Source organism: Alosa sapidissima, chromosome 4 (assembly GCF_018492685.1).
Source record: "Alosa sapidissima isolate fAloSap1 chromosome 4, fAloSap1.pri, whole genome shotgun sequence".
NCBI classification, from domain to species: Eukaryota; Metazoa; Chordata; class Actinopteri; order Clupeiformes; family Clupeidae; genus Alosa; species Alosa sapidissima.
The window spans coordinates 15,275,389-15,298,851 of record NC_055960.1 but is presented as its reverse complement, the minus strand read 5'-3'; the positions used below and the strand labels follow the sequence as shown (position 1 = coordinate 15,298,851).

The following is a 23,463-nucleotide window of genomic DNA, read 5'->3' as shown; positions in this document are numbered from 1 at the left end:
TTATTCTGGTCTCTAGACCTTACTCTTGCACCAGTCACCATGACACTCACTCTCTTGAGCACCTTGCCATGCACATATAACTAAGGACTATGGTTGGACTACTGTTTGCACATTCACCATGACACTCACTCCCTTTAGCACCTTACCAGTCCCGGCCCGGTCACTACAAGCGTCTTATGCTTGATCACCCTCAAGCACATTGGACTTTCTTAATTTAATTTATATAGTGTATTTAGTATTGTTAGTTTTCTTATCTTCTACTGTCTTTATTGTACAGTGGAGTTTAGTTATATGTTTATACTTATGTTTACCATTGCTGCTGTAAGTGCATGTTGTGTGTGATGTCTGTATGCTACTGAGACCCATGAATTTCCCCTTGGGTATCTATCTATCCATCTATAGCACAGCAAACACAAAACACTTGTCTGTCCACAATCCACCTTTTTAATCCCAGTACACTCAAACATGGTCATCAGCTTGGGCCAAAACATGGTCATTAATGATCAACCAAAAGATCAGCAGTAAACCATCTCAAGATCCTGGCTTAATCTGGACCCCTGGCGAGGGCCTTGTGATGGCCTGAGCCGAGGCCTCAGTGGAGCGTGGATCTGTGACTCCGTGCATCACATCTCCTCTTCGTTCGGCTCCCAGCACCAGGGAGAGATGCTCCACCCTCTGGACAACATGGCCCCTCTGACGCAGTGCCTGTACACGCCCCTCCTGGAACTCAGCTGATAGGTGAAGAAGAGAGGGAGAGTTTTTTTTAATTATATACTAAACATTTATATAAAAATATAAAATGAATTATATATAAAAAAAAAAAAAAAAACGTATCCCAGTCAATAAATAAATGCCTACAATCAACCAGAATAACGTTTGTTTGCAGACTTGGGTGGAGTCTCCCTTCCGATAAAGAGTAAGTCAGATTTTTGTGGGCTGACATCAGTTTAATCAGCACCTGCAAAAATATTATAAAATCAGTCATAATTAACATAACACCTTGGGTTTTGAAACCATGACCCAACAGTCAACAAACCACAGTAAATAATCAGAAAAATATCCTATAATTTTGCCACTTACATTAAATTATGCAATCAAATCAGTCTCGTCAACCAGCATGACTTTCATGATTGAAAGCAAAAGTGCACCATGACTTGATTTCAACACAGATTTTAGCCTCACGTGAGGTCCCAAGACAAGCTGACTGCATACCTGAGCTATGCCACTTAGGGCCCAGTGACCTATGGAGGCCCCCAGGGCCACAGACTGCCCACACTGCCTGCCCATCTGTCTCACTATGGTGGGCATGAGAAAGGACAGGGGCCTCTTCCCTCTCTGGAGCCTGTTATGCTAGGATTGTGCAACAAAGAAAAACAAATGTTTGAGAGCGTATTCATCTGACTAAAAATATAATTGCAGTGAGACATACCAACATGGCATGTCAGATATAAATGCAAAGCTATTCAAAAAGGGAAAAGATGTCTGTTGCAGTTTTTTCCATGGTAATTGGAGCAGAACCATGTCATCATTTGTCAAGGATTTACATGTTTAGGACGTTTTACCATTACCTGGTTCAAAAAGGTCATGTTCGGAGGAGCTGTAAGCCAGGAGAAGTTCATAACTTGGCTGTTTAAAACAATACCAGATGGGGTGATGAGTCCACTTCCAAAGGGCCAATTGAGAGAGCTGCAACAAGAGACAATGAGAACAGGATAAGGTCACGAGCAACACAGCCCAACAGGTTTGAGTGAATCATCGTACTTGTTACTGGGAATACGGTTACAAAAATTACCAAGTAGTGAGTCACAGTCAGACACTGTATAAATATTCTATTTATTCTTTTAAAATAGAATATAAAGATAAGAATATAGATTTAAGAAGCATACATGACAGAAGGCTTAAAATGTTATATTTGCCCCTGCAGTGAAATGTTTACTGTACCACGACAGTGACACAATAACGTCATCAGGGCCCATGACAAGCACTTGGCTGGAAGCACTAGCATCGCCCCGCAGGCTACGGAGTCCTGAGTGTTCGGAGCTTGCCCGGGAGTTGAACCCAGGACCTCCTGCATAGCTGGAATTGCTAATCATGTGACGCAGCACGGCGGCATGTGATTTACTACAGTGTAGGCAAAGAGGACAAATACAATCAGCAGAGCAAGCAAGGAGAGCTGCCCAAGAGATTTGAAATTCAGCATAACTGTAAAAAAGTGTTAATGGCACTTTAAACAGAAAATCCCTTCTCCCTTCTTTGAAGATTCTTTAGTGTGTGAGAGTTGATACAAAAATGGCCTGCACTGGGAGAATTATACATTTCCAAACCAAATTATATTCCGTCTTCGCATGCATGAACATATGGACCTTACCTGAGCATGTTAGAGATGGTGCCTGAGACAGAGGAGTCAAACTTGGGGTCCACTAACCCATTTGCCAGGTCTAGGGCTGCTTTTAGGGCCTGAACAAAGCACCTCAGAATGAACGCCTTCACATCTTTCATTTTACATTTTAACTTCCACTTTAAGCTGTCTATTTAGTGTACAACTCGATCAAGGAGGAGGATTGGCCAGTACCTCTGCAATCCAGTGGGGGGCACTACCTTCTTGATTTTGTTCAGTGAATTTAAAGCCCTCTATGATATTGAGGAAGTACAGCAGAGCTCCACCAGCACTGGGTGGAGGAGGTACATGCACCTGGTATCCTGGTCAGAGCGGAGGGAACAAGGAGAGAATAACCAGAGTTCTATTTTAAACAATTGCTAAATTATTACAGTGCATGAAAATGCACTGTACTGTTCTTCCTAGGCTTCTTCTTTTTCTTCTAACGCGTTTAATGCAGCTTTAACCGTTTAACGTAGAAACTTCATTCAAACTATGTTACGTAGGTCTTACTTAGGACAAGAGTGCTATGTATTTTTCATCTTTGTAACTTTTATACTTTTTAAACTATTAATTAAAAACTGTTCAAAATTTCCCCATAGACTTAACATGGGCTGATGACATCACAATAGAGCCGTTAAGCAATTAGAATCCTATGGCAGGTGTTTGGGCCACCTGCATCAACTGCCAGTCTCAGGCTTTAAGCATACAAACTGGCTCTATTAAGACTACACACCCTGTTCAACTACTTCCTCTGCCAAAAACTGTTTCAAAATAAAAGTCCTCACTACAATATTTCACTGTTAAACAATTTAACCCTTTAAACTACTGAACTTTTTAAACTGTTCAGCCATTGTAACTGTTACTTATCAACTATGACTCCTACCCACTGTAGCTAGTTAGCATAGTTAGCATGTTAACATTTTTAACAAAACTGCTAAAAATGATTAGCTAAGTTAACCAAGTAACATGGTTAGCATAATTAGTATGTTAGCATGCTAGTTAGCATAGTTAACATAACGGCTAAAAATTTTTAGCTAAGTAACATGGTTAGCATAGTTAGCATGCTAACATGTTAGCATTTTTTAGCAAAACAGCTAAAAATGATTAGCTAAGTTAACTAAGTAACATGGTTAACATAGTTAGCATAACTGCTAAAAATGATTAGCTAGGTTAGCTAACATAGTTAGCATGCCTACTAAAAATTATTAGCTAAGTTAGCTAAGTCACATGGTAAACATACTTAACATGTTAATATGCTAGTTGGCATAGTTCACATACCTACTAAAAATGATTAGCTAGGTTAGCTAAGTCACATGGTTAACATGTTAGTATTGCTAGCATGCTAGTTAGCATAACTACTAAAAATTAAAACATTAGCTAAGTTAACTAAGTTAAGTAACTTGGTTAACATTATTATCTGCTAGCAAACATTAGAGCCATTCCAACTGTCAGTTATCGTCAATTATCTACCTAAATAATTTAACCATTTAAATTATCCACCTATTTAACCGTTCAATCATTCCAACTATATTAAACCTTATCTACCAAGCAAATCATTTAACTATATAAACTATGCACTTTAACTGTTCAGTCATTCCAACTATATTAAACCTCATCTACCTAGCAACCAATATAGTTTGTTTTTACTCTGTATGATATTTTACATAATATTTTTTGCATTTTCATGCACTGTATTTCCTTCAGGAAATGCTTTTCTAGTTATTTTTATTATATGTAATTTCATTTCCTTAACAGTTTGAGTCAAGAGATAGCAGTGGAAGGCCGAATGTTCTGTTGGCAGCCAGACTGGGCACCTCTGGCAAATATGACTGTTGTTCTTGGCAGGCGCTTAAATTCAGGGTAAACATGTAGCCTACATAAAAACACGAATAATGTAATAGACTAAATAATTTTAAAATAATAACAACACCTTTACCTTTAAACTGGCTTGTTAAAGCCTCTTGTAGCACCGAGCTGTAGTTAGCCAGGTCCGCTCTGGTAAGCACTCCCCCATTTGCCTGCACCTATAACCAACACATGATCATTACTTTCACCTCATTTGACACCCACTGCAACAACAGAATACAACGATAAGTGGAGTATGGAACCATCACTATCGGTATTTTGGAGTGTCCAGTTTAAATAACGAATTCTAGGTATTTTCACATCCCATGGAATGTGGAGCGAGTGTAGTTACATTACATTTGGCTGATCCATTTTTAACCGAAGCGACTAACATGGTAAACAGTTTAAGCTTTAAAGCAATTCTTAATAGTTCTTATAGCCACAGTTCCTATGACGATTTTAGTTCCTACTTAGGGGTAGGGTCTTTTCCCCTGCACATATGAAACCAGGAGCATTGACACACCAGTAATGAAACATAGGCCTACTGTTAATGCAATTTCCTCAGACACATTCCCGTGGTAGAACTCCTCCATCCCATGGCTGGCAACACGTTCCAGAAGAGTGGCCAGATGGGGTAGCTTCAGGGTGGAGAGTGGAGGAAGTGGCTGACCCCGAGGTAAGAACATTGCCCTGAAGTTCGTAGAGACATTCTTCCCTTTCTGAGAGTCTATGGCCCGAGCTGCCAGGGAGATTCACAGTCGAGGGGAGTGGAGACAAAGGACAAACACACACAGAGACACAAATCATGAAGGTAAAGAGCTTATAGCATGCTTATACAACATGAAGATTTACTTCACAAAGGATTTCAACAACATTTGGGTCAATTATTACTATATACCTGTAAAAGCCATTTTATTTTAACTTAAGTTACAGAAAATACAGGCATATGTCCATCCTACGATACATAGACACACACACACACAACATATATTTCATTCTTATGTATTCACTAATTTGCAATCTGGTAACATTTACTTTTCAAAATCAGCTACATTTGAATATTGAAAGAACTATCTGTCAGAAAGGGAAAATATCAAGTTCACAGGATGTTTTATTACCCAGGCTGTCAGAGACATTGAATCCTTCTTTTGCAATGTTGGCTGCTCTCACCACCACATCATGCCATGGCATCCTGGGTAAAGCACATAGACGAGAACATAAAAAAAACAGGTGGAGCAAGAATACTATGTCTAACAGACATGCAGCAAGCTCACTAGTAGATTTTAATTGAGTGGTTTAAAAGGTACTAACTGATCCTTGATAATGTCAGATAGCATTTATTTTAGTTCTTGAAAAAACATTTCATGAGTAAGTGAGAGCAAAAAAAAGACTTGGATAGACTGGACAGTGTCTTGACCTTCCATACAGCTGATGTGCCTGGTGTAGCCCTCTGAGCATGCCTGGCACTCCAACAAGAAGGCCTGACTGGACAAATATTTACATTCATGCATTTGGTAGACTAATATAATCAAGAAGATACTGCATGTTGAGAGTAAGCACAAAGTATTCAATTTAATGTAGTGGTTATCTTGGTCAATATTGAGATCACAATTATTTAACAAAATTGTTCAATGATTCTGCAAATACCATCAATGTATTAAACTAAAAAAAAAAAAAAAAAATAACTGAAGAAAAAATGTAAATATATGCAACATTTATACAACAGTTACTGTAAAGCAAGGGGTACACTGGATTTTTAACTCAAGGCAAAACAGGCGCAAAATAATCCGAGTATATTTTGTGTATATTTATGTTATTAGAAAAGCGAAATGACCGGGAAACCAAAGACACATCCTCAGAGAATGTTCGCTGGTCATCAGTCATGAAAGACAGTTCATTTGTAACATTAGGTGAACAATGAAGAGGACATTTTAATGTTGGATGGATTGGATAGATTACTAGTTGGTAAGAAAGCACCTCAGATACAAACACCCTGAGATTTCAGGGTGACATTTTCTTTCTTCATAATCACATAATACACCACTGTGTGGCCTACCTTGTGCTGCAGGTCATGTTGTAGTATTTTCTCTTGAATTCTAGAGGGAGCCGTTTCACCAAAATCAATCACCACACTTTCATTTTTCCGACCATCATGAACCAGCATCACCCCACCACTGTACAAAGGAGGTAATTCATTAACACGGCTTATAGGCCTACACCTAGATGTCAAGAAAAGCCCCCAACACTTAGAGTTAAACATAAAAACATGGCGGGTACATAAAGTAACTTTAAGTAATTGAGACAGTATTATTATCTTGGTATATACCAAGTAGCCTAACCAGGCCAAAACAAACTGTAGAGGAAACAGAATTAAAAAATATATAAACCATCAAATTCTCACTCACCCTCCTATGCCAGAGAGGTGTGGATGTACTATACCCTGGCAGAGTGCTGTGGTGATGGCAGCGTCCACACTGGATCCCCCATCTCTGATCACCCCCAGCCCTAGCGATGCACACAGCTCGCTGTCAGTCACCACCACCCCAGGGCCCACTACCTGAACACCAAACATGAAACCCAAGGAGATTGTGTTGTCATAAAGTGACACACACCAGCACAGTCTCCACCCTGACCTACATTCAGGAAGAATGAGTTCATAACAGTCATCCTCTTATGACAGTCTTATGACAACTTATAATTACTGCACACTGTTACTTCTGATCTGACGGTGTATCTGGTGATACTTGCCTCAGGAGGTGCGATATAAATATGCACAACAAGGACAAGGGTCACTCCCAGTGAAAAGGTGATGAAAGTGGCGAGGAACTTTGCCTCGTCACAAAAGCGACATTTCCTAGATTTTCGTTCGAAAGGGTCACTGCGAGTCTCTCTAAAAGAATCCAAACTCTGGCTTCCTGGGTCTCCACTCGTGTCACGGAGCTCTGTCATTTTCTCTTCAGAATCAGCCGGCGCGACGCCTACCCCAGCTGTGTGCGATTAGCGAGGAAAGAAACGGTTTAGTCACAAAGGCTACTCAGAAAATAAATGGTCCATTTGCAGTTGCACATATTTTCGTTGGTATTGGGGGAAACTGTTGGTGATAAAAGTTTACTTTGTCAAACAATTTATGATGGGAAAGTGTTCCGATCTGACTACCTGGTGGCCTGTCATGAAGACCTGTCCATAATCCAAGGCTCTTGATAGACGCAGTTTGTAGGCCCATGGAATTATAATCGAGCACAGATTTGCCGCCGATTAACTTCTTCTCGTGTATTAATGTTGTCCCATCACATCGAGTGTTTTGTCCGTACGCTTGTTCGCTACTGGTAGAAGAGTTATGCACGTCCATTATAGACTAGCCTACGCTCGTTGTAAAATATGTCGATGTCCACACAAAGCATGAAGATACAGAAGTAGGCCTACTAAGCGATCCTCATTTCGAGGTCAATGGTTATCAGGTGCAAAATGACAGGATCAGAATGCACACAGGTGATGTCATTACAAATGACTATCAACCTTTGCCATGGATTCATTAGAATGTTGATTAAATTGCAGTTTATACCATATAGCCACTACACAGTTTGCTGTATCACTTGCACTTGATACCATTTTAACTAGCCTGGGTGCCAGCCGAATTTATAGTCCCGTCCACAACATTTGGGGTCGGGAAGTTCGGTCTGAGACGGAGTTAGATTATTCGTCGGCATTTGTCATACGGAAGTGCTATCTTACATGCCACTACGTGCCATCTTACATGCCAATACGTGCTACCGTACATGCCACTATGGACCCTTTCAACAATAAAAACAAAAACAATGCTTGAACGTTCTATTTGGGCCCCAATCTACTTCCTCTGCATGAAGATAACATATGGAATGTTCAAAAGTAAGTCTTGTGGGGCCAACTATGATGCTGATAATGGAACTCTCTTGAAAGGGTCCATACGTGCCATCTTACATGCCACCTGCCACTTTGCAGTGGCATGTACTTCCGTATGACACATGCCACCGAATAATCTAACTCCTACTGAGTATCAGACTCATATTCTGACTGAGCCACTACCACACAGTTTTGCTGTGTGTCTAGATCCATACAAAACTACTGAAGACATAAAAGTTTTAGCATAGAAGGTTGATTTCTCTACCCTATTAAAAGCAGTGTTTTAATTTAAGCAGTTTGCCTGAAATCCCGATGAAGACACAGACAGACATGAATGACCCTGCACAACATGATTTATTGCCTGGTTTGTCAATATAATTGCATCATCTTGTCAATTCCTCTCAGTTCTCATTGTATGACAGTACTGTGAGTTAATGTTTTAAACAATTCATATTCTTTGTAAACATGACACATTAAAGTAAAGCAAAAACATGTTCTTTAAAAAACACACAATCAAGTTGCCTACATTGGATCGAAAACAGGTTAATGACAACAAAGAGTAAACTGTGCAAAATGCTTAAAACGTTTGAGGCAGGATTTTATTTCCAACATTGTGAAACTCCTAAACAAAATGTGTGTGTGCGCAATATGTGTGTGTGAGGGCTTCTGAAGTGTATCCGCTTTCTTACAGCTTCCTTGCTGAGCTAGAGTGTGTGTGTCTGTGTATGTGAGTAAGTCTGTGTGTTTGTGTGTGAATGTGTGTGTGGTGCTTCTCGCTTCTCAGTGGCAGAAGTTGCGGTGGCCGGGCTGCTGCAGCATCTTTGGGTGTTGCCGTGTGGCGTGGCGGGGCAGCCTCTGCCGGGTACTGTTCTGCCGCTGGATGCAGTTGCGGCCCAGGTAGCAGCGGTGTGCCCATGCCTGTGCGTGCTGCACGCGGGTAATCTGTGTGACCTTAGCCAAGGCGCCAGCCTGCGACGCCAGCCCACGAACCAGGCGACCTGCCGTGGCTCTGAGTGGAACAGGCACCTCTTCCTCTGCCAGGCTGGGGGATGTCATGTGGACATACATGTGTAAGCACATCATCATGTACATCGATGCTAAATATAGTTATCATAATATACGTCAGGGGTCTCCAACAGGTAGCTCGCGAGCTACCAGTAGCTCCCCACCTGTTTCTTAGTAGCTCTCAAAGGTTTGAAGAAGATGTTTATAAATCTGATAACCCAGTCATTTGGGAAGCATGTTAAAATTCCTATGAAATCAAATTCATAGTCTACAAAGAGAGAAGGTAAATGGGTTGAAAGAAACCTTTAAAAAGCATACAAATCTTATTCAGCAGTTTTGGGTGAAGATCAACTATGTGAATACATGGCATACTACTAACATAAAAGCTCTCGGCCATGTCCATTTTGTCAAAGTAGCTCTCGGAGAAAAAAAGGTTGGATACCCCTGATATGTGTGATTATCGATAAGTGAAACATACATTCAGAACCTCACTGCATAACTTTAAAAGGTAATTTCATCTGATAAACATATCTTTGTGTGTTCATGGGCCACAACAGTCACATGAAATTGATGTGAGTTCCAATACCTAACAATCGAGACATTTGATGTATTAGAAAGTTATTTTGAAAATATAAGGTAGAACTGACCATTCTGCAACAAGACAGCAAGACAGCACAGGAAGAGAGTGTTAAAGCACAGACGGCTTCACTATAAAACAGGTGTCCCACATTTGTTCACTTTGAACCTACCTAGTGTTGTTCATGAGGCTAACAACACTCTCCTCAGAGGCCTGGCTAGGCTGGGGAAGACACACTGGTAGGCTGGGCTGGTTCATTGCCACATCTGCCAGAGAACTGGACCCACTGGGAATGTCTGCTTCTGCAGAAGGGACCAGAGAACATACTTATCACACAATTCCATGGAATGGATAAAAAAGCAGACTACTACAGACAACACTGTCTCTAAAGTCAACATGGAGCATGATCAAGCAGGACAATTTGTGGCTAGCCTGTAAATGAATGGACAGCAAATAGGCCAACAGGATATTTGCCAGAAACAGAATAGGAAACAGACAACCCCTTTTATCCCAGCCATTTCTCCTTTCTTCCTCCTCCACACAAAGGCATACACCGAAATGTCAAGATGCCTTTTCCATTTCAGAGAACGGACACATCCCTTTTGATTGTTCATAACAATATAGCCAGTACCACTTCTGTTGATTGCCCCATTCCCTGCCCACAGAGCTGCCCACCAGTGATGTTGACGAGCTGCCATTCCTCCTCATCCTCCTCATGAGGTCTGGGCACCGGAACTGCAGGGGAAGAGTCCTCTGCACTCCCAAAGAAGAGGCTTGTAAGACGCTGGAACATGGCTAGGAGTCTGAGTTTCTGACTCTGATCTGGTCCACTTGTTGGTTTGTTAGCTTGTTGGCTGGTTGTACACTTGGCCCCTTCGTCTCCTCGAGGGAAGTAGTTGAGGCAGGAAGGGGTTTTGTGTGGTAAGTGTGGAGTTGATCAAAGCAACGTGCACCAAAGGCCTGTGTAGAACAGAGACAAAGGAAAATGTATACATTTAAATATTTAGCATATGCTTTTTTTTATCCAAAGCAACTTACATATATCAATTATATTACAAGGGCCATCGTTCCCGGAGCAACTCGGGGTTAAGTGCTTTCCTCAAGAGTAAAGCGATAGAAGCCGAGAATTGAACCCACAACTTTTCTGGCTACTGCATAGCTCCTTAACCACTACGCTACCACCACCCCACACACCACAGACTATTCCACACTTGTGTTTACTTCCACAGTCAGCTATTGAGGCCAAATACTTGTAACTATTTTTTTATTATGAAGAAAGGATTTGCTGTTTCACACTTAGAGAAGAAAACATTCAGAAAACCTTGTAAAACAAATCCATAGTCATAATTAACATCTAAACAAGTTGCTGGCTCATTGTACCATGACACATCTTGGGTGCGAGTTTGACAGCGTATTTTGCCGACAGTACCTGCGCACTGTGGCCAGAGCGAAGTCCGGCGCACAGAGTGGGCATTCAAGCTGAAGTTAATTAATAACAGATAGGTAGATACTGTAGATCAGAATTTAACACTGGTTGCATGAGATTGGTTTATTCAATTTTGCTTCACCGGAGAGGTTTTGCCCATTTCAGAGTCCACCCTTTGACATAGCTTCCCGCTACCTATATCGCCACTGAACTTGGGCCCCTTGTCTTTGAGTACTTGTCACTCATTTATAGTATGCTCTGATTGGTTTAGGCACTCGTTTTCCAGATATGTTTATTTGACTATGTATGGTTGTTTTAAGACCAATTAGTCTATGGAAATGTCATTAAAACTGAGCTCTCTGCATGACTGAACTTAACTTAATATGATTTGATATGATGTTCTGGATTACTGTGCTATATTTAATCATGTGTATTGAGGTCATTCTCTGTGATATAGCTGATAACTTGAGTTTGATTAACTGAATCCTAGTAAGTAGGCCTACTCCCTACCCTAAAAATAGTCTTAAGAATCATATGAAGTATTCCTCTAAAAATGTGCCACACAGACACCATTATCACATGTGTCCTAAGCAGTAGGTCATATGACTCAAAGCTCACAAGGCTTCTGGGAAATAGGCTACAGGATCTCTGAATTTTAGTGCAGGATCACCAATTGTAAGCCAAGGCTGGGAAATAGGCTACAGGATCTCTGAATTTTAGCGCAGGATCTCCACAGCAGGTCAAGGCTGTGAGTCACACCCCTGCACACATCCCTCCCATGTGAGCACTCCCTATGGTGTCCTGGAGTGGAGACACACAGAGACACAAACACAGCATTTTGTTTCTCCCAGATTAATTAAAGCTAGCAGACGCGTGCTGTCATTGCCTTGTGTGGCCCACTGGGTGCACAGCAACACAGCGTTATCAGTGGGCATGGCTGACCCCCAACTGAGCTGCATTGTCTGGGCCCATCTGCTCTACGCCCCTGCTGGGGGGGATGGGCCGTGTTAGGCAACGCCAGGACCAGTGCACAGTTACAGGGTTACCAATCTTCCTGATTACTAGTCTCAAATTGGTAAGAACAAAACAAAACAAACAAAAAAAAAAACAGTTCTGGCTAGGTTGTCTTTTTTTTCTTCTTCCAGGGATCCCATTTTCAGCAAAATTCTTTTCCGGGTCTTGTTTGTTTTGCTTGGCGTGTGTAGGTGGGTTTGCCAAATCTGAAGCAGCTATGTCAGATCCTTTTTTGGGTAGGTAACAAACTGGACTAGTTAAAAAAATTGTCATGAGGACACACACTGCATTTCTTGTTCCCCTGCTGTTAAAGATAGTTTGGAGTCATGGGTGCTGGGTGGATCTTTCCACTCTAGTCCAAAAACTCTGAGAAAGGAATATCTTACATGATTTATTATTTTGCTTATTTCTATAGGTAGATCATTTAGAGTTGTTTTTAGTTCTTAGAAACAGGATAGTCTATGCAGAGTCCAAATACAGTGGGATACCACCAGTAAGCTACTAGGCTAATCCACAGTCGCAAGTGGGAGGGATCTTCAGATTCTGAAATGGACCTTGTCTGATATGTGAAGTACAGCGGCAAAACATCTTGCAGGGAAGAGGAGGAAGCTACTGTTTCTTAATAACATTTTGAGAGGATTGGGTTAAGGCAATTAAAAAGCCGATATTATCCATTTAAATGAATAGGAAACATTAAGTGAATGTAAAGTGATAATTAAAACGTTTACTAAAAGCATCGAAACAACGACTGCTATGTATTTGGCTGTTTACATCCAAGCAAATGTCTCATTGTTAAAAATTGATCTATAGCCTATACTGCACAGATGAGTTAGTCTATAAATAGCTTCATGCAAAACATCAAGAGAACGTTGCTGTCGAAGGCTGGATTGCTTTAGTCTATTTCAAACTGCTTCAGATAGCCTACTGTGAACCACGGAATGAGCCAGTGCTTTATTTTACTGTGCAGAAAGCTTCATCCGTAAAAAAATGCAAATTGTGTCAGATCTGTTCATTCTTACCTGCTTTGGATTTTTCCTTCGGTCAAATTGATATCCAAACTGCACTAAAACGCAATTGAATATAAGGTAGATTAGACCATAACGGTTGCGTCGAATGAGGTAGTCTAGCTTATTATTTTTCCCTCTTGGTGAAAGGCAAGTGTTCTTCTGTCAAGAGAATCGCCCCATGTCAGACGGGCAAGTACACAATAACAAAACAGCTGATCGTGGTAACAACAGTCTTAGGACAGCCTCTGTCCACGCAGCAGCGCACACTGGCCAATCGGCGCTTTACACACACCCAAAGAAGGCAGCCTCCGTAAGAAAAAGGGGCAACACTTCCAACCCAGACCTAATCCCTGATCCACAATCGGCTTTTTGTTCTTCTAACAGCTTCGGTTACATGGGCTTGGGTGCTAAGGGCTGACTCAAGAACGGTTACTTGAGGGGAAACTTGTACTATAATGAGATGGGTGGAACAACCCGGTTTAAAAATCCAATGAGGAATTGTTATTGGACAGTGATAGGTCTCTGGTTTTAGTGGGCAGGGTCTCTGTAGGCTATATTGCCATCAAGGAGCCCGTATAACCGTTACATTGTAACATATTTTGCCATAACTCACTCCGCAAGTTATGATGATGTTTGCTCAACCTAAATGTAGGCCTAATCAAGGTAAACTGAGGCCTACTTACCCTTCTCCGGCAACAGGATAGGCGACAATAATGTTGAATGCTGCCGCCTGCAAACAATGCAAACAAATATATTCAGTGTAAGGATGACGCGCCATTGTTGCGTATTCCTATGACGTACAGTTAAAGGCACTATTCCAAAGTCCTCATCTCGAAATTGCATTAGCCTAATGCTCATAATATCGCATGTGAAATCTGCATTAAGACATGATGCATTTTTGTATAGTTGGTTATTTATTTAAATATTGTAAAGGAAGTTAATAGATATTGCTCAATAGGAGCAGGAATGTCTAGACTATTTCACAAACTATTTTCTGGCCAAGCAAAGTGTTATGAAAATTCAGAATAGGGGTGGTCGACTTAATGGGATGATGGGATATGAGGCGGGGTTCAGTTTGAATGTCGCCACATTCTCAGGGCAAGGCAAGCTGCTCCCTCCTATTTCAGTCAAACCAAACAGGAAATCACACTATCCAACATCCAACCTGCTCTCTCTCTCTCTCTCTCTCTCTCTCTCTCTCTCTCTCTCTCTCTCTCTTTTCTCTCTCAATTTCAACTGTGCTCAATTGGCATGACTCTGCAGTGTACAATAGCCTACCCTTCTCAAAGCTCAAATTTCCTTAGACAGGACAGTGATCTTGATGGTTTTATGTGGTGGTTTAGTCCCTTTTTATTTCTCTTCAAGGCAAGTGCCAATGGAAGACTGGCACAAGTAATAAACATGCAGTTTGTCCCATATGAAAGACTTCAGATAAAACATATGCCGCATACCTGCTCAGCATGAAGTCTAGTTCTAAAAGACAGGGTCACTGGTGTGGAGGCAACTAATCCCCGACCTTAGCCATATATTTCAACAGGGGTTAAGGCTTGTGTGATCACAATCTTCCATAGTTCTGTCATAACAGCCTTTGACAGTTGGTTGGAATGTTGAGAATGATTCACAGAGGTAGTAGACACGTTTTTGTAAATAAAAAAACATATGTTTATGTTTGTAGTTCTTAGTAGACACTTATGTTCATAGTGACCTATAATGACATCAATAAATATTACATTAACATATAATAAGCAGTTTGAAGTAAAGTCATCCTACTTTAAGTTTTTCATAATTTCTAAAACCCATATTTTCAAACCTTCCACCCTTTTCTCAAAACTAAAAATTCATAAAACACATTTTTCAAAACACCACACACACTTTTCTACCTTCGGCAAAAATTCTACTTTCTATTCTCTGTATAGACCATAGACTGTATATATGGTACAGACCCTTTCAATCTGTTCCTGGAGGATTTATGGTTCAAATGTTCAGAACCAATGCAGATACCTTGACATTTGAAATGAAAATTATTGGACTTTTGCGTAATGTTCTACAAAAAGTCGACTTTACGTAAAACTATGAATATAGGCCTATGAATATACTTGTCCAACTGCCCCCTCCCCCCACCCCCCAACACACACACACACACACACAACTCCATGTACATCTGGTCATTGTATTTTGCTTCATTTTTCTTGTTGGCTGGGAAATACCATATTCACAACAGCAAATATTTGGGACATCTCTGAGATGACTTTCACTCTTGTATGGAAATATACTGTAGAAGCCCATGAAAGACAGAAGAGCTTTAGGTTTTGAGCAACAGTGTGTACATGATGAATCCAAAATGTCATATTATGACAAAAGTGTTTATAATGTGAGGTGAATGTTTAGAGATGTGTTTATGACATTTTGAATGTTGTGTATCATTTTGCTGGAGATTTGAGGCATTTTATCATTTTGTGTGAGCAATTGTGGGTTTTGTGTGTATAGTTTTGAAAAATAGACACAGAGTTTTTAAAATGTGTGTAAACAGTTGTAAAAAACTGTAATTGATGACAACATTAAAAGGAATCAAACGTGTAGCGATCATGAAATTATAGAATACATGATACAATCTCAACAAGCAGGGAGCAGTGTTGTAGTCAAGTCACTATGCTTCGAGTCTGAGTCCAGGTTCGAGTCTCCAGTGTTCAAGTCCGAGTCAAGTCCAAGTCATTAAAAAAAATTCCAAGTCAAGTCCGAGTCGAGTCCAGTACTCATCTGAGTCAAGTCCGAGTCGAGTCACTATTAAATGAAAAACTGACAACCTTCGGGGCATTCATGTCTCCAGGCATTTGGCACCATTAAAGTTAACGTCCGTTATTGTAGGAACATGGCATGATGTGTGATGTAAGACATGAAGCAGTTTTTAGATATTAATTTAGTAATGTAGATATTAAAATCCTATACCAAATAATATTCTAATGACATATTACAATTATAGCCTAATGACATGACAAATTTTAGCTCATAACTCGGACTCATGTCCGAGTCATTTAGCTCATGACTTGGACATGAGTCCGAGTCCTGGACTCGAGTACTACAACACTGGCAGGGAGATAATGGAGGGCAGTAGTTCTACTCAAACTACTTGCGCTATGGAAGATTGGTCAAATCTAGCAAATGGGAAAGTTTAAGTGGATGATGTGCGAGTGAAAGTAAGACATTAGAAAGACCTGCGAAAGTTAAGGTTGGTTTTGATATAGTACAAAGAAGTAAAACTGGTGCTCTGAATAGCAATTCTGTTGTCTGAAAGTTTCTCCTATAGACGCATTTAACCGCAAATTTGGATTCACACCTGCTTTTACAAGGCCAAAATATTTCACCTCAGAGGAATTACATGTGCCCTCTTTGACTGATTAAATACCAGAAATGCATTCAACATGGGGGTGGTGTTTCACTTCCCGAAAGGGACAATAACTCATACACATATTTAATGCTATGCAAATTCATATTTTCTAAATCAAAAATTAAATCACTGTTTTTTTCAGTCAGATTCATTGATTTCTTCTCTCTTGATAATTCACCATGTAAAATTCCTTCACACTCGCTTGCTAATAAAAGAGACTGGCTGGTTAATCATCCTTTTGGCACTACAAGAAGTGCTACATGATCAGCAGTGGCAACTGCAGTTCCGAAAACAGGTACAATTCATACACACTATCCTGCATACCAAAACATTTAGTCTCTCCATAACAGATCCCTTACAAGGGCATAGAGAGATGGACCACTTCTGTCCTTGGCAGTGTGGAGAGCAGGTGCCAGGAAAGCCCACACACACACACACACACACACACACACACACACCCATGCACACATACATGCACGCATGCACACGCACGCACACACACACACACACACACACACACACCCATGCACACATACATGCACGCATGCACACGCACGCACACACACACACACACACACACACACACACACACACACACACACACACACAAAAACACACACACACACACACACACACACACACACACACACACTACAAACACAAACACTGGCAAAATTGAGAAACTAAAAGGAACCATATGTAAGATTGTGGTCAAAACTGGTACTACAATCACTTTCAAATTACTGTAGAGCGGTGTATCCACTCTGACTGGCAGAGCTGGCAACCCGGATGCCGAAACACTAATGACTTCGTGATTAGTAGATAGGTGGAGGGTGGTGCATCAGGCCAAAACACAACATGACAACATCAACATCAGTTGAGGGCTGCAACTTCACTTTTTAAATGACAATATCCTGGCCGGACTACTGTTGTCAGTGATATAAGTATTTTAAATGAACATGATTTCTTAATGTCTAGTGACATATCAGGGCCATTTTATGATTAATTGAAGTGCATTCTTACATACGGTTCCTTTAACTGATGTTTTTTTTTCTACTGAGAACATTAACAAATAATAAATCCCACTGGTTGTGTGTTACATTGTGTTAGGACCTAGAGAGCCACTGGGATTTCAATCAGATGTGTGACATTGGTAAAGTGGAGGAGATAAAGGAAAGCACAGTACTGCATTCAACATCAAGCTTGATATAGGAACAGCTTGTGGATGTCTCATTTCGTGCTTTTTGGGGGCATTCTGTACATTCATGATCTACTTATTTTAACCTAGAAACCTAAATGCTTTTATTCTATCTGTTATATTTGTTATTGTAACACTCTACTGTAATTGAACCATCTGGAGACCTCCTCTGTTTTGCTGCCACCTTGTGTTATGTCGTGAGGGTGTGGCCATTCCCTGTCGAGCTGCATTAACCATCTTTTGACAGAAGGGGGTGCACTATCTCTTCCCAAATAATAACACTCTGAATGCGCACCGTGATTTCATTTGCCAAAGAGTTGCAGGGTGCGCTGGTTTGTTGACAGATATGCATGTGAGATTTCCTTTGCCTCTGCCCCTGTGCCTCCGTGATACATTGTCGCCTGTCAGCCATTTATCCAGTTGGAATATTTTAATCTGACATTGATACGGGGTTCGTTTCTGGAAGGGACTATTGTTAGCCTACTAAAGTCTTCTTTTATGTAGCCTAGTGCGTGAACCAGCTGGAACATTTTTGCCAGTCTACCATTCCCATATTTTGTATTTAAGTGATCAGACTGTAACTTGACTAACCTATTAAGCAGCCTATTCACGAACTGGCGTCAGGAAACTGCTTTTGTCAGCTGGTGAAAATTTTCTGTTTTTATCTGTAGGAATAGGATGCAGTATGTGGCAAAGGTGCTCTGGTGTCTGAGTATATCTATTAACATATCTGTAGGCCTACATTTTGCAATAGTGCGTCGATGAGCCCTGTTGCATTTGAATGGTCTCCACTTTGATTATGTGAGCAGGTGGACAAAGCACCTCCAAGTATGTGTTTAGCATCACCAACTTAGATCAGCTAACTTGTCCATGGGAAATTCGCTATAATGCTCGGGCAAATGATTTGCATAGTCATCAGTCAAATACGCTAATCGCCCTTCTTGCTGCAGTTTACACCTTTCGCTGAGCGCACTGAGAAATGTGCCACCAATGACGCTGCTGGGCTGCGGTGGAGGGCTGTGCCTCAGGGCGGGACTCAACCACCATACACCCACTCTCCTGACAGACAGTTTTAGATGAGTAGCCTGTAGACTGACTAATTGTGAACATGTTGACTGGGAACTAGCGGCCGCTCTGACTAATTAGAGTTCGAAGACATCAGTAAATACGCATCACATTCCATGAGGACTTTGCACTTAGAAATCTAATATTTCAGCCAGAGTCGGAGAGTTTGGACTCAGTTTTCAATTCCTCTACTGCCAAAGTTACTCTGAGGCGTCGACTATCGTGCACTGAAGGGACATAACTTTGAAAGATCATCATGCCTCGGTCTTTTCTCGTGAAAAAGTATTTTACCAACAAGAGACCTAATTACAGCGAACTTGAAGATCAAAATGGTAAGTTTTAAAAACACAGACTACTAATATATATTTTTTATTCTCAATGATAATTTTAGTATGTAGGTCATGTAGACCACTCCTTTGGTTAATGTGTCGTTTCGTAATTATTTTCCAACATTAATATTCATTACAGAAATAAAAACATAACATTGGAAAATGAGAACTGGAAAACATGTCGTGTATAACGGTCTTCAAATTTGGTTATATCCTACTTGTTGAGTGTTTAGGAAAGGGCGCCTGTTCGACTAGCACTAGTTCATCATTCCATGTAAGGAATTTTCAAACCAGACAGACCACCTATTATTTAACGTCTCTCTGCACGAAAAACGACTCGATGCACATGAAGAGCATGCGCTGATTAAATATTTAGGAGGGAGTATATAAAATTCTGTTCAGTTGATTGTTTGACTAAACAAATATCTCGAATGCAAACCGTCTCCCTCTACCCATCCTAGACGCCCCTATGGAGAGGTACCCGCTGGCTGAGCTAGCTCCAGGCGACAGCAGCCTGCCCGTGACCTGCATTACCGCTGGTCTACTATGGGACGTGAGTCTCCTCCCAGCCCTGCAACTCCCCATGTCTCCGGCTAGCCTGTCCTCTGCCACGGCTCCCCTGGACCTCAGCTCTCCTTCCAGCTTCAGCGGCACCAACAGCAGCAGCAGCAGCGCCAGCAGTAGTAGTGGGGAGGAAGATGAGGGGGGTCGTACCTCTGACCCCCCCAGCCCTGAGTCCACAGAGAACTACAGGCCCCCCCAGCGCCAGCGCCGGGCCACCAGCAGCAAGAGCCGGGCAGGTGCTAGGGATGAGCAGCGGGAGGCCACGGTGGTGACCGCTGCTGCCAGGCCGGCCTTCTTCTGCAAGCACTGTCCCAAAGAGTACACAAGTCTAGGCGCCCTGAAGATGCACATCCGCTCACACACGCTGCCCTGCGTGTGCCCCACCTGCGGCAAGGCCTTCTCCCGACCGTGGCTGCTGAGGGGCCACATCCGCACTCACACAGGTGAGGAAAACACACATACACACACACAGAGACACACACACATACATACAGGGACACAGCTCCGCTCATGGGATCTGCTGTCAGCTCTTCACAGAGTAACAAACGTCTCCAGACTTGTCTGACATGCACTGAATCACTGCCAAATGCTGGTGTTTTAGTTCGGCAGGTTATGTGTGATAAAGACAGACCATTCCCACACAATGTTGAAACAGAAAGCAGGTTTGGTGACACAGCAGATGAGTGGAGATATAGCATAACAGAGATGATCTTGACAGCTTAACTTGGATTGTTGTTTTGAAAGTTGTGAAGACATTCAAAGTCTCCAGAACTGATCCGTTTCTTATCCTGAACCGAATGCTAGCGTTATAGTTTAAAACCCAGCTAGTACTTTTATGTAATAGCTTTTAGTGCTAGTACCTCTCCTTCAGATCATTCTCTTTCCCATGATAAAGTGCTGAACCCATTCATAGGCCTTGTTCCCAGTATTAGCAGTGTGGAGTGAATTGAAGTCTGGGAAGCTCTGCTAGTTGATTAGCTTCACCCCCACTGTGGTTAGGCAGACAGCAATCACATGTAATGGGTCTTTAGGCCATTGCTCATTGATCTAGCATTGTGTCAGTAGCACTCTGGAACAATGCATCTATGGGGCTAATCCAATCGGCAACCCTCAAGGAGAATGGTGCAACTTCATGAGAACAAGGAGATCAAGGGGACTCCCACGTCTTATCGTTTACACTCACAAGTCACTTGTTTTCCCTGCATTTTAATTAAATTAGTGGCCTGATTGAGTCAAGGTTAGTTATCAGCTGCCCTGTAAATAGAGAACTGTGTGCTTGCTGGATGGAAGTGGTGGATGCTGGTACTTTGTACTGTGTATGCACTTCATTGACAGCCCCACATTGATTGCAAAGCTGTTTGCGATTGCAGCAGCCCTAACCCCCTGATCTGCACTCTGCTTGACGTGTTTGCATACAGATGTTGGGACGGTTGGGAAGGCACAGCCCTGTTGCACAGTATTTGCATCAAAGAGTTAAGATATTTCAGAGACATTGTTAACCTCATAGGAAGTCTGTTTGTTTGTCTCATGGTTTCTTAGATAAATAATCCAACACATTTACATCTAAATGTATCATCGATCTAGCCAAAGGAATCTTATAAGTCCAGATAATGCCACGTGGGGTGAAAATGTAGGGCATTTATTGATTGATTTGTTTGTGGTATGTGTTGATAGTTGGTCATTGTAGGCTAGTTTATAATCTCTCTTTTTCTCTCTCTCTATTTTTCCACAAAGGCGAGCGCCCCTTCTCCTGCCCGCACTGTAACCGTGCGTTTGCTGACCGCTCCAACCTGCGGGCCCACCTGCAGACACACGCTGACGTGAAGAAGTACCAGTGCAGCACCTGTTCGCGCACCTTCAGCCGCATGTCCCTGCTGCAGAAGCACAGCTCCGCTGGCTGCAGCGTGCCTACGATCTGACCGCAATGCATTCTGGAAGAACACAGGAGAAAAGGGGGTTGGGTCGGGGAGGGGAAGGTGGTCACCTTTGCCCCCTCCCCCACCCACTTAACTCCCCCACAAACACATTACCAAAGAAAAACGAAAGCGCCGGTCTGCACCTTTAGTGCAGGCATTTTACCCACAGCGGAACGAAAGCGCCGGTCTGCACCTTTAAGTGCAGTAATTTTACCCACAGTGGAACATTTCTCTCTCGGTACTGGAGAGACTGGGTTTTTTTGGACAGTGGGTTTCTCTGTTGCTGAAAATGCAAAGCCAAGAAATGTGTGCCTTCGAGAGCGCGACTGACCAGCAGCTGTTCACCATTCGGCTGTGACTCCCTCCCTCCCTCGCTCGTTCGCTCTCTCCTTCCCTCCCTCCCACCGTCTCGCTCTCTGTCCCGTCCATCAAAAGGCTCCCTGGAGCGGCAGACTAGGGAGCGGTGCCCTGGTGGAGAAATGGTGCTTCTCTGACTAATTGTTATTCCAGAGCGGCCTTCGGTGCCGGCTGACGGAGACAACCACCGACCAGGGACAGCTGCCGTCAGGTGGGGGGTGGGTTTGGGGTGGGGGCAAGGCTGGGGGGAAGGTCTGTGTTTTTCTGTCTCCTCTCCTCTTCTCTCTCAGACACATCCATGCACACACATTTAGGCTACTCACTAATTCTCTCTCTTTCTCACACACACGCACCACACACACACACACACACACGCACACACACGCACAGCTGTTCCCTGTGGTGTAGCATAAAGACAGGGTGCTAACAGGTGTAGTGGTACTGGCCTTCACAGGGCTGATAACAGGTGAGTTCCACTTGTTGTTTTGCAAAAGCAGAGCAGAGGGAGATAGAATGATGCAGATGGGATGTTGTTGCTGTTTGGTGTAAACTTAGTAGGAAGGATTATCACATAGTTCTTGTGAGACCAAAGATATGAACAGACCTCCTTGAGGTCCTTTTTTTTTTTTTAAAAAAAGAAAGAAAAACCTCATTGGTTATTTAAAGATGTGCATCTGCCAATGCTTTGTCTGATTGACTCTGTTTTTCAAGTAATGCACTCAGATCTACCACAAAGTGTTAATGGTTCCCTCCAGAATCCTGATAAGAGTTTAAAAGCAGGACAACTGAGAGGAAATCACCAAGCCATATTTTATACTTTGATTTGTATTTCTATGATAAGATGTTATTTCTTAACCAAAGAATTGATTTAATACCTCAGTAGGTTGTCACATGTTGGCTGCAGTATTAGTATTTGGTGTAAAATGAATTTTGAAGTAATTTACCTTCATAATTGGGACCATTCAGATGGATTCGTAATGAAAACTCTTTCTTGGACCTGATTGTAGAGCATTCCTGACTGTTCCTTGTAATGATCGGGTCATGTTGGCTTGCAGGTTCACAGCTTTTGTGTGTCTTAAAAACCTGATTATTAATGGTTTTATACATTTCTGAAGTATTCTGTAAACCAAAAAGTACAGTGCAATCTCTAAAGTGTTTTTTGTAATCATGTTAAATGTCAATTTATAAAATATGTGATTTTCTCTCCCCTTTGCCCTTGCCCCTAAATTCACATTTCAATAAAATTATTTATGTTTGTAAAAAAAAAGAAATGTTCCTCTCATCTTCCTATTCCAAAGACTAACTGATAACACCTACCAAACATGGTGAAAATCACAGACCAATTCCTCATTCTGATGGTCAGGTAGTTGCTTATGCAAAGTACAAGAATCAGTTCTGTTTATCCCAGGACGGTCTGTACAGTTTTAGTCTAAAAACGGACTCGTAACGGCTGAATTGATTCAGAGGGGAACCACTTCAGCCGGCTCCACCTCAAAGACAGCACAGGAACGAGATC

The 23,463-nt window shown here is 41.9% G+C and overlaps 3 protein-coding genes across 6 annotated transcripts; 1 reads left to right on the top strand and 2 right to left on the bottom strand.

The window, feature by feature from the left end:
* Positions 1–387: 387 nt before the first annotated feature.
* LOC121707765 (glutathione hydrolase 7-like) lies at positions 388–7,698 on the bottom strand. Of its 3 annotated transcripts, XM_042090561.1 has the most exons (15): positions 7,382–7,696; positions 6,974–7,212; positions 6,631–6,782; positions 6,282–6,399; positions 5,643–5,710; positions 5,344–5,417; positions 4,771–4,964; positions 4,317–4,404; positions 2,573–2,700; positions 2,369–2,457; positions 1,942–2,121; positions 1,569–1,686; positions 1,213–1,350; positions 859–958; positions 388–731 (listed from the first exon to the last, which is right to left on the bottom strand). In XM_042090561.1, the coding sequence occupies exons 1-15, from the start codon at positions 7,572–7,574 to the stop codon at positions 532–534; spliced, it is 2,079 nt and encodes a 692-aa protein (XP_041946495.1). In that variant the 5' UTR covers positions 7,575–7,696; the 3' UTR covers positions 388–531. The 3 variants fall into 3 exon arrangements, with proteins under 3 accessions (XP_041946495.1, XP_041946496.1, XP_041946497.1); XM_042090562.1 differs by lacking the exon at positions 1,942–2,121 and having other exon boundaries at positions 7,382–7,698; XM_042090563.1 differs by lacking the exons at positions 6,631–6,782; positions 6,974–7,212; positions 7,382–7,696 and having other exon boundaries at positions 5,643–5,706.
* Positions 7,699–8,681: 983 nt separating this feature from the next.
* On the bottom strand, positions 8,682–13,869 carry tp53inp2 (tumor protein p53 inducible nuclear protein 2). 2 transcript variants are annotated; one of them, XM_042090565.1, is made up of 4 exons: positions 13,817–13,869; positions 10,362–10,646; positions 9,859–9,988; positions 8,682–9,146 (listed from the first exon to the last, which is right to left on the bottom strand). In XM_042090565.1, exons 2-4 carry the CDS (start codon positions 10,477–10,479, stop codon positions 8,885–8,887), a joined length of 510 nt encoding a protein of 169 aa, XP_041946499.1. In that variant the 5' UTR covers positions 10,480–10,646; positions 13,817–13,869; the 3' UTR covers positions 8,682–8,884. The 2 variants fall into 2 exon arrangements, with proteins under 2 accessions (XP_041946499.1, XP_041946500.1); XM_042090566.1 differs by lacking the exon at positions 13,817–13,869 and adding an exon at positions 13,146–13,369.
* A 4,886-nt stretch (positions 13,870–18,755) lies between these two features.
* On the top strand, positions 18,756–23,204 carry snai1a (snail family zinc finger 1a). Its single transcript, XM_042090367.1, has 3 exons — positions 18,756–19,113; positions 19,572–20,117; positions 21,409–23,204. The coding sequence occupies exons 1-3, from the start codon at positions 19,038–19,040 to the stop codon at positions 21,591–21,593; spliced, it is 807 nt and encodes a 268-aa protein (XP_041946301.1). The 5' UTR covers positions 18,756–19,037; the 3' UTR covers positions 21,594–23,204.
* Positions 23,205–23,463: the final 259 nt, after the last annotated feature.